Below are 13,193 nucleotides of genomic sequence, written 5' to 3'. Positions count from 1 at the left end.
AAGTCCAGCGTTTTTCACTTAAAGTGCATAAGATTACGTACAAAAAATTTCCTTAAGGTGATGAGGTTGATTTTCTGCTGTTAATCTGTGAAATTATGTGTTTATAATGACTTTTCTTACCAAAAAAATACAAAAATCAAAAGAAATAGGTTCAATCTGAGAAACAATCTCATTTAGAACCTTTTCATTGTAACGGTTTTGAAAACGTGTATTTAGATTTCAGAACCATTTGTTTTCGGCTATTATGAGAACAAAAAAATCATCAAAATTCAATTTCGTTACGACCATTTACTAATAAGGCAACGAACGATAAAGTAAACTTTAGCTTTGCATTTTCATTTTCTTCGGCTGTAGGTGAGTTGATTCCCAAATAAATTTTTAGCAATCAACAACACTTCTAGACAAAAAACTCATAACTTTTTCATGACTTATTTTTCACATTTTCATCGCATAAAAATACCTTCTCTCCCCTCCCCCCTCCCACCAAAAAATTGAATAACTTGAAATTGCGAGGAAATTTTTTTCAAGTTGTAGGAAAGTAGGTATTTAACTTTTTTTCAGTTTTCTGATTTTTTGGGAAATTTTTGATATTTTTATTTATTTTTTTTCATTTTATGGACTTTTAAAAACAAATTTTCAAGTGTGTTTCGAACGAAATTCATGACTTTTATGACCACCTACCAAAATTCATGACCGTTAGACACCCTGAAATTCAATTCGTACATGAGTAGAAACAAGACGAAAATTAATTCGTACATGAATCAAGACGTGGTGGGAATCAATTCGACCATTTTTCGTGTTTCGGGAACCAACTCACGAACTCTCCCTTTTTCAGGTAAAATTTCAAGGAAATTTAAACATTCGAAAACTTGCTGAAAGCTCCAGACCTTTACAAAACGCTTCGGAAGCATTTCTAATCGATTCAGAGAGTCAAAAATAAATTAACTTGGTGAAATTCTGATTTTTCAAAAAAATTTTGGCCCAGATCAGATTTTTAAAAATTCACCAAAAATCAAAAAATGCACTGAAACCTCCTGACATTTTGGCTTGAAAAAATTGCCAAAAATCTATTCCTCAGAAAAAATTGTAGATAAGAGTCCCACAAAAAATTGAGAAGTAGGAATCTTTATGTGTTTTTGAGAACGATTCATTTTTCCAAAAAGTTCTTGTTTTTGAGATATTTTGAGCACAAGTTGAAAAGTTCAACGTTCCTGTACCCAAATCAAAAATAATAAGTGGCGATGAAATTTTTTTTGGATTTTTTCATCTCAAGAAATCGATAAATGTATGTATTACTTATCAAAAAATAAATAAATAAAATAACTTTCATCAGATAGATATGATTTGAACACTTCAAGGGAAGGAAGGGAGGAAGGGGGTCGTGATGTCACCAACTTTGAAGACAATCTTCATATGCGAATATTACTACAAAGAAATCACCATACCCCAGAGAATAAGGTCTCGGGTGCGGTGCAAGGTAGATCTGGCAACATGGTAAGTACGTAGAGGCTTACTTTACCATGAGCCTTTCTTTCAGGAAATCAGTAGGTATCTTTTCATTATTATTTTTGAAATATTCTTCGAGACGAATCACGTACTTTTCTTGCACCTAAAAATAGCACAGGTTCACATACCATTTTTTCGCTTGGAAAATTCCTACGACCTTGGCCTAACATCCTAGTATTGTACATACATACGAATCGCAATACTTAATCAACACGTCGAAAACTACAAATTTATCAAGCAAGAAAAAAAAACACGATAAATGACAAATTAGCCAAAAAAACCCGCTACTGATTCTAAGACAAACAGTATTATTTTTTCGGCCGGATTTCCTTACAATAAGTACATATTATATGTATCAACTGCCTATTTATTTTGCAATCGATTTTACTGTTCAATAAAAAGGAATGAACTCTTCGAATAGTCAAAAGCTTCTAAAATGAAGTTCTATAAAAGTTACGTTTTTTCACATTCGAGCATATCTTCATCAAAATTATTTCATGTGCTGAGAAAACCTTGATGAATTCAAAGCCATATTTTATGGAAAAGGAAATTCGCCTAAAAAATGGAACGTTGTCAAACACTCGGATACATTCCGTAACGTACGCCATAGGTAAGTACGTCTATGTACATTGTTAATAAACGATGCAACTTATTCATTATCGTGATCAACAAACCTTGCGTACACTAATTACCTACACGTATAACATATTAGTCTACCAAAAATTAAATCTAAGCGAGTGAAAAAAATTACTCTACCTAAAAAATTTGCAAACATCATATCATAAGTTTGCATCAGTTTTTTACCAACATTCGTTCAGCTTATTCGACATTTATTTCATACGATCAATTTGGTGATTAGATATTGTTTTCGTACATGGAAACAATAACCTAATATTGGTGTAGTGAATCGATCGATTTTAAAATGAATTTTATTATGATAATTGTGTGTGTGATAATCGTGATTATTTTACTCGCATTTATCGATAAAATTAAAAACAAAAGGTTTTACGATTTACTCAAACAGTTTCCATCGCATCCTACGTTACCTCTGATTGGAAATTTGCATATGTTACGTGGCTCAAAAGATGGTAGGTACCTAGTTAATTTTACATTTTAAAGATTTTCTGAGCAATTGATTTGTTTTAAAATTTTGTTCTCTGTTTTTGTGCCTCGTGTTTTATTTTTTCCCCTTTTTTTTAACGAATCTTTTGTATTTGTTAGATTTATTGACAAGAGCGATAAATATAATGTTACCTGAGGATCGTTTAGTGTTCTGGGTAGGTCCAATACCTTGCCTCGTTTTGAGGAAATGCGAAGATATCATGGTGAGTAATTTGAAATCAATTAGGTACTTACATTAACGTCAATGTATAATCATGATAAAATATACAGAAACCGAATACTGATTTGAAGAACGTTAGCAAAAATTTACTAACGAGAGTTAAAAAATCAAAAAAGATCTTTTATGGTCAATTTTTGAGTTTTTTTAAATAAAATGTGAATTTTATGAACGAAGTCAACCCAGCTTTTTTCTTGTAGAAGGGAGTTGAAAGTAAAAGAACTGGTTCCATTGATTGATTCATTTTGAAAAAATTTCTTGACAACGTTTAAAAATTACGATAAAATGCTTCTTTTGAAGTTTTTTTTAATTTCCAAAAATTCAAAAATGATTTTTAGCACCTGAAATTGTGGCATCATCTCTCGATCTAGAAAATTTCAAATTGAAATGTTCTGGTTTTTACCTCTTGTAATTAAAATCTGATGATAAACCTAGATAATAGATTTAGCCAACAAAAAGCAAGACTTCGGCGATGTTGAGTATTGCTAAAAAAAAAAAGTGATAACTTTACTACAATTTTTATCTAAAAAGTTGCACTATTCGTATTTTGGAACAATTTGGTAAAAAAAGCGTGACCTTTTGGTAATTTTTGGAAACGAAAAGAGATTTTCTGCAATTTCTGGCAAAAAGCGAGACCTAAAATTTCAACAAAGGCAAGGCTTTTTAGTAACTTTCGGAAAAAAGGTGGGACTTTTTTTGAAATTTATTTGCGAAACGACAATTAGCCACTTTTGGCAAAATAGTAGACCTTTTGGAAATTTTGTTAAGAACTGCGAAATTTTTGGCTGAAAGCAAGACTTTGACAATAATTATAGCAGAATGCAGGGCTTTTCAGTCATTTTAGGCAAAGTAGAGAAACTTTCAGGAAATTTTTCTCAAAATAGCGAAAGGAGAATTTTTTTTAATTTTCAAAAAAGCCAGAATTTTTGATAATTTTTGGTGAAAAATTTTAGACTTTGAAAATTTTAGAAGTAAGTAGAATTTTTGGGAAATTCTGGGAAACGACGAGGATTTTGAGTGATTTTTCAGAGGGGGAGGAAGGGGGAGGTAATTGATAATTTTTTTAATTTTTTTGCCAAAAATCGGCAATTTTTAGCGATTTGCGATTATCTATACTTACTAGACGATATCTTTCCGAAAACACGACCTTTTTTCTACGAAATGTTCATAATTTCACTTTTGAATTGGCACTCCTGGAATTTTATAGATACCACTTGAAACGGTCAAGAAGGTGCCCAATTAGGCATCCTTCAGAGTTACAGGTAACCAAGTTCATTTTTGACCTTCTCAGGATGATTTCAAATTTCTGAAGAAGATTGATAGTTGAAAAAAATCATTCACATTGGTTCACTTGGCTCAAAAAAAAAATTAAATTTCGTCCAAATGTTTAAAAATCCCCCCTGAAACAGTTAATTTTTTTTTATTTTCTAAAATCCGCCAAAAATCGAAAAACGAACTTTAGGATACGAAATTTTGGTTGTAGAGGTTTGTTCGTACTTCGTACGTAGTTCATTATTAGTATTCGAAATTTTTGGATAATTTTCTCGCTAAATACTTTTCAAATTATCGTCACCTATATTTTGCATTTTTTTTTCTTCTTCAAGGCCATATTCAACCAAAGCCAGCATCGTGAAACACTCAATCTACTAAATGAATGGCTTGGAACAGGAATATTGAACGCTGACTGTAAGAAATCGACTTTTGAAAAAGATCAATTTTATTGTTCCTTTGAACTTATCATCTAAATAGTAATTTTCCAATAGATGGAGAATGGAAAAAATCTAGAAAAATTTTATCACCAGCTTTCTCTTCGGAAATGCTCACAAAATACACGGATGTTTTCAACAAAAAAGCTTCATCTTTGGTAGATAATTTAAAACCAGCATCAGTCAAAGGAGATATTGTAGATGCTTGGGATTACGTCATACACATAAACATCGATGCTATTTTAGGTACTCAATTACTCATTCAATAATCACGTTTCCTTCAACCTAATCGGTTCTACGTACTATGCTATCTATTGAAATGAACCTATTTATATCGACTTTTACCAATTATATTTATCTTTTCAGCCAACACTCTCGGGCAATGTATTCAAAATACAGGAAAATCCGAAAAAAATTACTGCGAAGCGATTCTCGAGTATGATACCTTATGTCTGATAGAATCAAACCCAGATTATTAATTAGGTACTATAACTCAATTAACAATAATATTATGTACTTTCAGGGTTTTCGAAAATATAACTCAGCGTGTACTTCTACCTTGGTTACATCCGCACCTTTTTTATCTAGTGTATTTAAAAATCACAGGAAGAATCAAAATGCTCGACCACTTCAAATATTTACCAACTAAAGTGAATATTTTTCAACTAGATATTTTTATTTACAAGAATACAACATCTAGCACATTTCTAAATTCTCCATTTTGACTTTTTCTTTTTTAGGTAATCAAGCAGAAATTGAATATGCTTCGAAATAACAACACAGTCTTATCATCAGATGAAGGTATGTAAATACCCAGTATCGAGCTATGGTATTGTTCTATGCTTCTTTTTAAAACGTTGAATGACTGGAGTTGATGAGGATGAAGGTACAAAGTTCACTTTCGATGTTGTGAACGTGATAAAATGCTTAATATTTTATCTCATTCTCCCCCCCCCCCAAAGACGTATATGCATATCCATGCTGAGTAAATTTCAGTAGATAATTTTCCGAGAAAAATTCTTTCTTCAATTCTTTACAAATATCTATTTGTACAAAAAATAAACGCTAAAAATTTCCTATTCAAAGGTACAGACGATTTGTCTACTACAATGGTAGATTTGCTTATCGAAAAAGGCTCTAAAGAAACCAGTTTTACAGAAACGCGTATGAGGGATGAAATTCTACAACTGATTGCAACAGTGAGTATCTGTATTCTTAAAAATCTGTAAGTTACCATCAATAGAAAAAATATCACGTACAGTAAGACAATAAACGAATATTTTTTTTACACAGGGAACTGAAACAACTGCACTAAATGTGTGTTTTACTCTCCTTATGTTAGCCATGCATCAAGATATTCAGGTACCTACATTGCACAAAAAAACTATTCACATTTGCGATTATTTCCCCATATTAGTCGTCAAAGATCATTTTTTTTTTGTTTAGCAAAAAGTATACGAAGAAATAACTGAAGTAATGTCAGAAAACGATACATTGGCAGCTGAAGATTCGATGAACCAATTAAAATACTTGGAACAATGCATAAAGGAGACATCTAGAATGTACAGTCAAGCAGTGCTCGCATTTCGACGAACTCATAAAGACTGTTTGTTAACTGGTATGTGAAGTTCAAAGGCAAAGTGTAAAATTATTATGTATTTAGGGGTTCCAAAACTCGACAAACCTTTACTTATTTAATATTAAGTCACCCACATGAAACATTTGGCAACCCTGCATTTGATTTTTCATTCAATATGATGCACCGATAGGGCCCATTATCGTGGTCTAATGAATAATGATTTTACAAAAGCTAATCACTTAATCAGACTCTTTATCACTGTTTACATAATTAGACGAGAAAATCGTACCAAAAGACACGTTCGTTGTAGCAGCTCTTCACCTAACACATTACGATACTGATTTATATGAAAATCCATCAAAATGGGATCCCGAGCATTTCAGCGATCAAGCGATTGCCAAACGACCCAAAGGCAGCGAATTAATTTTTGGATACGGACCACGACTGTGTATAGGTAAGCACCTGGGCATGGAGAAAGTGATCATTTTTCAGGTTTTTTTACTTCAAAGGGAGAGTATCATACCATTTTACCCTCCTTCATGCAATAAATATTCTTCCACTGATAATATTAAAGTTTGAAAAATATAAAAAATTCTTACCGGATTTGGCTTCTGTAAAACTGATGAATTTGTTTTCCATTTCTATTATTCTGTAAGAAAGTAAGAAACAATAAAAAAAAATAGCAAAAAAAACACATCAAAGTGTTGAAAAAAGCTCTTGCTACATCAAAAATATTCTTGGTTCGTGCATATATCCCTTCATCTCTCAAAAATAAGTAATAATAATAATAATGAAAAATGCATACCCACCTAAAGAAAAAATAAAGACATTCAAATTAAGCCAAGTAGACTTAGTCAATTTATAACGAGTTTTTTCTCATTACAGGAGCCAGATACTCGATAATATCTTCCAAGACGCAAATTGCACACATTCTTCGCAATTATCATTTAGCCACCAACATAAAAGAATTCACAAAGGATCATTTGAAAACGGACTTGTGCATTAGAAGTAAAATCGGTTACCCAATCAAATTCACAAGCAGACGAAAAACATGACAATAATCCTGCCAATTGTAAGTTTTTTTTGAAAAACCTTACTGTAATTACTTTTAATTAACATTTTTTTTTATTAGTAGCCAATCAGTGAACAGTATCTTGCAGCTGAGACTAATCGGTAATTGTATTCATCATTTTTGGAATTAGATTAATAATAAGTATGTTTTTATCGTTTTATTTCAACTTGAAAGTTGACAAAATGTGATCAGAATGTTGTGAATTTTACAAATTTTGAAATAAACAAAATTTATTCAGTGAAAGTACCTATCTGTAAAATACCACAACTATGAAGTTTAAGGTTTTCTAGTTGAAAACATAAACGAAAGAGAACAAAACCGAACAAAGGAATTGAAAACATGTACTTAATTATTTTGTAAATTTTTTAAAAATTAATTTTTTCAATTATTTTTTATTTATTTTTACAATCGTTTTGTATGTATATTACATAGTACCTACATGTTGTGAACAGTGCCTAAAAGAATAAAATGAATTTAACTTCATTGATATTCATTCAAATACTTACATATTACACCAATCTGTTCTCAAACATTTTTTTTCAACTTAAACTCTAAATTCAATGTCCAGCAGAAGGTCAATGATAGGTATACGTATTTACGATTATGTTGGATTTTTCATTGCATCATGAACGTATGTTTTATGCACAACTTCACAGCTGATTAAAAATCATTGATTACGATTAAAGCATACGTGATATGTGCAAAGAAATACTTACTTGGAATTGATAGTCGAAAAAAATCCTTCCATTTAAAATTTAGATAAACCGTATGAAATTACTGAACAGGTATTTGCCGAACTATCCAACTATAAGGCAAAGCCAAACTGTAGTCCATCTTTTCTTCACTCATTCAGATTTGGCCATGGTATTTCTTTCTTTCTTTTTTTTTTTTTTTTTTTCAATTAAATTGTGGCAGAAGGCTGAAATTTGATTTTTTTTACAGTTTCGATCTCTCAAATTGATTGACGATGATTTCAAACATATCTACTTTTGGATCCTACAATGCATTTTGAAATTTTCTAGTAGAAAACAAAAATCTCATAAGAAAAGTTAAATAAAAATTCAACCATCTTTGTGACCACTTTAAAATCAGATTATCGGAGTAACCCCCCCCCTGCCACTAAACACATTTATTTCGTCAGCAAATTTTGAAATCCATTTCTGACGGTTCGAATTCACATTATGATCTTTTTTTGAGAACTGAAGGCTTCCAAAATCCAGTGCAGGCTTTAGAATAACTTAAACCTGTCACCTTCGAATGACTGAAAATTCAATCTCATAAGTAAGTACCTAAAAATCAACGTTTATTTTTTCATAAAAAACGGCCCCAAATTCTGCTTCTTGAAAATTTTTCAAAAATCAAAAAAATGAAATTCAAGTTGATTTAAAAGATTAATTAAGCAGATTTACGTAGAGGTGTAATTACTAGGTAAAATCAGTTTTACCAAAACTATGGACCGTGAATGTGCTACTTTCTTGAATTAGGTAAGCCATTGTCATTTTTTTTAGTGAATTCAGTTACTCTTCAGTCTTCATTCACATATTTTTTTGTTGTGTTTCAAATGAGTAATAAATATAAATATAAATTTCATCTTACGTGCTGGACATCACATGCGAAAAACAGTATTCAGAGCAGGAATTCAACGCTTTCATTTCCGACAATATACATTTACATATTACATGTAATTGTGTCCTTGTGTTAATCTATTATTTGTCGTGGTAACTTTCGATGTCATGAGTGTAAGTATGATCAGCAGGGGTAAGTAAGCAAGTACTTATTCTGTTGCCAAAACGCTTATTCATCAACCCCATATATTATATCTTCAGCAACAATAACTCAATTACTCAACGGATTGTACACAGCTTTACGATCCATAATCATTCATAACTAGATGTACAATAGTGTTTAAAGGGAATCCTGTAAGGAAATTGAAATTAAGTTTTGCATTGATGAGTGAATCTTTGATCACCTCTGGTTGATGTGAACAATCGATGACAAAAATTGGATACTTCATTAGAAAGTTAATGTAATTGCAAATGTTGTAGGAGTGGGATGCAATTTTCTGCAAACCCTACACACAATCCAAATCCACTGTAGCTACAATGTTTTGTACTGCAGGAGGGATCACTTTGAACTCTCGCAAATCTATCTGAATTAATTTCATCAGAAGGTCTAGTAAGTATATACAATTTTTCATCAAGCATTTTCTGTTTCACTGCATCGAGTTTAACCTTTAGGCCAAACACACCAACTTTCATAGGGGAAGTCATTGTAACAACTGACTAAACCTAGCTACATAACCTGTATTTATACTTTGTTCAAATCACTCACCTGAATCAATCTCAGACAATTCAGCCAAGTGCCCCATATACTACTCAAAACAAAGAAGTTACATTCGTTCATAGGGGAGTTCTAAGCTTCAAGGATTTCAAAGACATGAAAAAGTTATCAATTGAGTTCATGAAAAATCATTACGTACACAGACGTCGATAGAAACCCAGTAGAATGGCTCAGATGAGGTTCCCCAGTAAAGAGAATTTGTAAAGTAAAAAAAATGCCAGGAGAAGATGCTGCAGATACCGAAATGAGTGCTGCAGAGAAACATCGAATCAATTATTTTGCAACAATTGATAACATTTTGTGGAGAATTGAAGGAGAGAGTCCGAGGATTTAATGAAATAAATCAATTGTTTGGATTTTCAAGGCCAGAAAGTTTGAGAAAAATGAAACCTGAGAATTTTGAGAATCATGTAATCTTCCTTGATTCATCAAACACGAATTGACAAGTTTCAAGTCAACCTACTTCTCTGAAAAACGAGATTATTCTCATGACGAAACCATTTTTTACATGGACTTTAGGTATTTTAAAAAATAACTTAAGTGACTCTTACCCTGAGTTCACTGCTTTGCTTCGCTTGTATCTCACATTACCAATGAGTACAGCAAGTGCAGAAAGGGATATGAGTTCCCCAAAAAATTGTAAAAACGTAGGTATCTGTGTGCAAATTTGTCAAAACAGACTCTAAATTGGTACAGTGTTTTATATGTCGAGAAAAAAAGTTGCTGATGAAATCAATGTAGATCAAACGATCGAAATATTCTCCAATAAAAAGGCACCGCGAGGATTCTTTTGATTATTTTGTATTCTTAGTTTTATTATCATATTTTTCAATTCTATCCTTCGTGTATAAATACATAGGTAGGTACTTATGTTATTATTCTGTGTTTTTTGGAATTTAGAAGTAAAGCTGCATTTAATTTATTTGTTGAGTATATTATTTTCTCACTTGAAATTTTCATTTTGCTATTAATTTGATCATTTGTGTCATTTAAAATTTTAATACGTATTTATGAGCTAAAACTTTTCATGCATTCGAATGGATTTTTTAATGTAAGCACTAAAAAAACTATTTAATTAAAAAAATAGGTTGATTTTTTAAAAAACGAACATGCCTAATTTGTATTCTTGCTGAGCCTCTGTTGAACGAATTTTTAGCGGACTTAAATTTATTCTAACTGATGATCGAAGCAGATTGGGATCTGAATGGTTATCTTATCCAATTTTATAAATAACGCTACAACTGGGAATTGGTCCGAAAGATTCCGCGAATCTAAGTTTTGAATGTTGCTAAGTGAAGTATGGATGCATTGGCCTCCCAGTTTTCAAGTTTTTTTTTACGAATTTATGAATTCTGTTTTTTGTTTTTTTGGTACTATAAATAGATGGTCTTACTTGTTTTTTTTTTTACTTTTTAAGAAATTCACCAAAGGACCAAACTTCAAGAATTGATATACCCAGTCCTTTTTTGTTACTAGGTACTTAGTAAGTTCTCCCTAGTTCCTACGGTTGTTCTCTTATTCAATAAGTATTTCTCAAGTTTCATGTATGAGTAAATTATAATTCATTGCGTCTACTTAATAAGTTTTTATTTAATTTCTCTACCGGGTGGGACACCTCTCCAGTTAGTGAAACTAATAGAGCAGGAAAATAACGTAAAAAAGCGAGGGCGAAAAGGAAAAAATTGGCACATTAATTTTTTCTTCGGGAATGTGTTCAGATGAACCCCCTGAACTACCAAAAAAAAACCGAACCTCCTAACCCTGGAGCTAATTTTTTTAGGGAGCTAAAGCCGGTTCCGATTTACGTTTTTTGCGATTTACTCCGAAAATATTAGGTTTACGAGAAAAACTACTATGACTAAAAATGTTCCCCTTAAAATTCTCGACAATTTGATACTACGCTCGATACCCATACCTCAAGAGGGGTGTCTGAAGAAAGGGGTGGAAAGAGTAGGTGTTTGAAAATAAGTCAGTCCAATAAATTGATCAAAGTTACCACTTAATATCATTCGTTTTCGCTCAAATTTTTTTTACAAAGTCTACTCACCCAACTATTAGTCACACCACCATTGATTGGTCTTCATTCCTCCCAAGGGGTTGGTGGGGGATGCTTGGGTTTTCAAGTAACACACAACAACTGAATCATAATTATATTTGAAAAACGAATCTGGACATGCAATATATCGAATGATATGTTTTCGAGGTCGCTGAATACGAATACCAACTTATTTTCTGGGTCCAACTCCTCAAAGCCCCTCTGTGCCCCAAAAAGGGGGTTAAAATTTTGAAAAATCGTGAAAAGTCGAGTGATATATCGAATGGTATGTTTTCGAGGTCGCTGAGTACGAATATGAACTTATTTCTCGGGTCCAACCTCACAATGTTCCTCTGGGCCCCAACAAGGGGGCCAACATTTCAAAAAATCATCAAAAAGTCGAGTGATATATCAAATGAAATGTTTTTGAGGTCGCCATGCAGGCGCAAATATGAACTTATTTTTGGGCCCCACCCCACAATATCCCTCTGTGCTCAAAAAAGGGGCCAAATTTTGAAAAATCATGAAAAGTCGAGTGAAATATATCGAATGGTGTGTTTTCGGGGTTCTATTTTGAAATTTTTTATCAATTTATGAGTTTTTTCAGCAAAAAAAGAAACATTATAAATGATTAATTTCATTTAAATTTCCCATGAAAATATAATTCGAGTGGCACGTAAGAACCTAGACAAAATTTAAAAATAGAAATTAGTTGGATGATTATACATTTTATTTCAATGAAATTCGACAACACAGTGAAAGTCCTAGTTCCATTTTATTTTCTATTAAAAAATAATCAAAACCTGTAGGTAGGTGAGTGAGCGTTTTAAAGAAAAATCTTGAGATGTAAAATGTTTTCTTTGCAAAATGAGCGTTCAAACTTTTTGAACAGCGATCCCAATAATACCTTGGCAATGCGAGTAGCTCTACTTACATCTCCCCTCTTCCCCCCGAAAGTTAGTCCAATCAGTATTTTTGAGATGAATTTCCAGAATTTTTTCTAAAATAATGGTGTGAATCTTTAAAGAAAAAGATCACACCATGTTTTTTCGTTAACTTCTTTGGGGCTGAGAACCAATGTGCTTTGGATTCTAAAAATATGTGTTCAGCGATCTTGAAAACATACCATTCCATATACTTATCACTCGACTTTTCATGATTTTTCAAATTTTGGCCCCTTTTTTGGAGCGAAGAGGGACATTGTGAGGTTGGACCCGAAAAATAAGTTCATATTTGTACTCAGCGACCTCAAAAACATACCATTCGATATATAACTCTAGTTTCCATGATTTTTCAAAATTTGGCCCCTTTTTTGGGCACAGAGGGATATTGTGCGGTGGGGCCCAAAAATAAGTTCATATTTGCGCCTGCATGGCGACCTCAAAAACATTTCATTTGATATATCACTCGACTTTTTGATGATTTTTTGAAATTTTGGCCCCCTTGTTGGGGCCCAGAGGGACATTGTGAGGTTGGACCCGAAAAATAAGTTCATATTCGTACTCTGCGACCTCGAAAACATACCATTCGATATATAACTCGACTTTTCACGATTTTTCAAAATTTTAACCCCCTTTTTGGGGCACAGAGGGGCTTTGAGGAGTTGGACCCAGAAA

At 32.3% G+C, this 13,193-nt stretch overlaps 1 protein-coding gene across 2 annotated transcripts; it reads left to right on the top strand.

Annotated features, from left to right (window-relative positions):
• Nucleotides 1–2,053: 2,053 nt before the first annotated feature.
• Nucleotides 2,054–7,682, top strand: LOC135846833 (cytochrome P450 4C1-like). Of its 2 annotated transcripts, none has more exons than XM_065366132.1 (13): nt 2,054–2,594; nt 2,728–2,831; nt 4,450–4,531; nt 4,609–4,797; nt 4,918–4,987; nt 5,075–5,201; nt 5,292–5,352; nt 5,638–5,750; nt 5,845–5,913; nt 5,998–6,169; nt 6,405–6,584; nt 7,016–7,202; nt 7,266–7,682. In XM_065366132.1, the coding sequence occupies exons 1-12, from the start codon at nt 2,429–2,431 to the stop codon at nt 7,183–7,185; spliced, it is 1,503 nt and encodes a 500-aa protein (XP_065222204.1). In that variant the 5' UTR covers nt 2,054–2,428; the 3' UTR covers nt 7,186–7,202; nt 7,266–7,682. The 2 variants fall into 2 exon arrangements, with proteins under 2 accessions (XP_065222204.1, XP_065222203.1); XM_065366131.1 differs by having other exon boundaries at nt 7,263–7,682.
• Nucleotides 7,683–13,193: the final 5,511 nt, after the last annotated feature.

This window comes from Planococcus citri, chromosome 5 (genome assembly GCF_950023065.1).
Source record: "Planococcus citri chromosome 5, ihPlaCitr1.1, whole genome shotgun sequence".
Taxonomy (NCBI): Eukaryota; Metazoa; Arthropoda; class Insecta; order Hemiptera; family Pseudococcidae; genus Planococcus; species Planococcus citri.
This window is presented reverse-complemented; position numbering and strand designations above follow the sequence as displayed.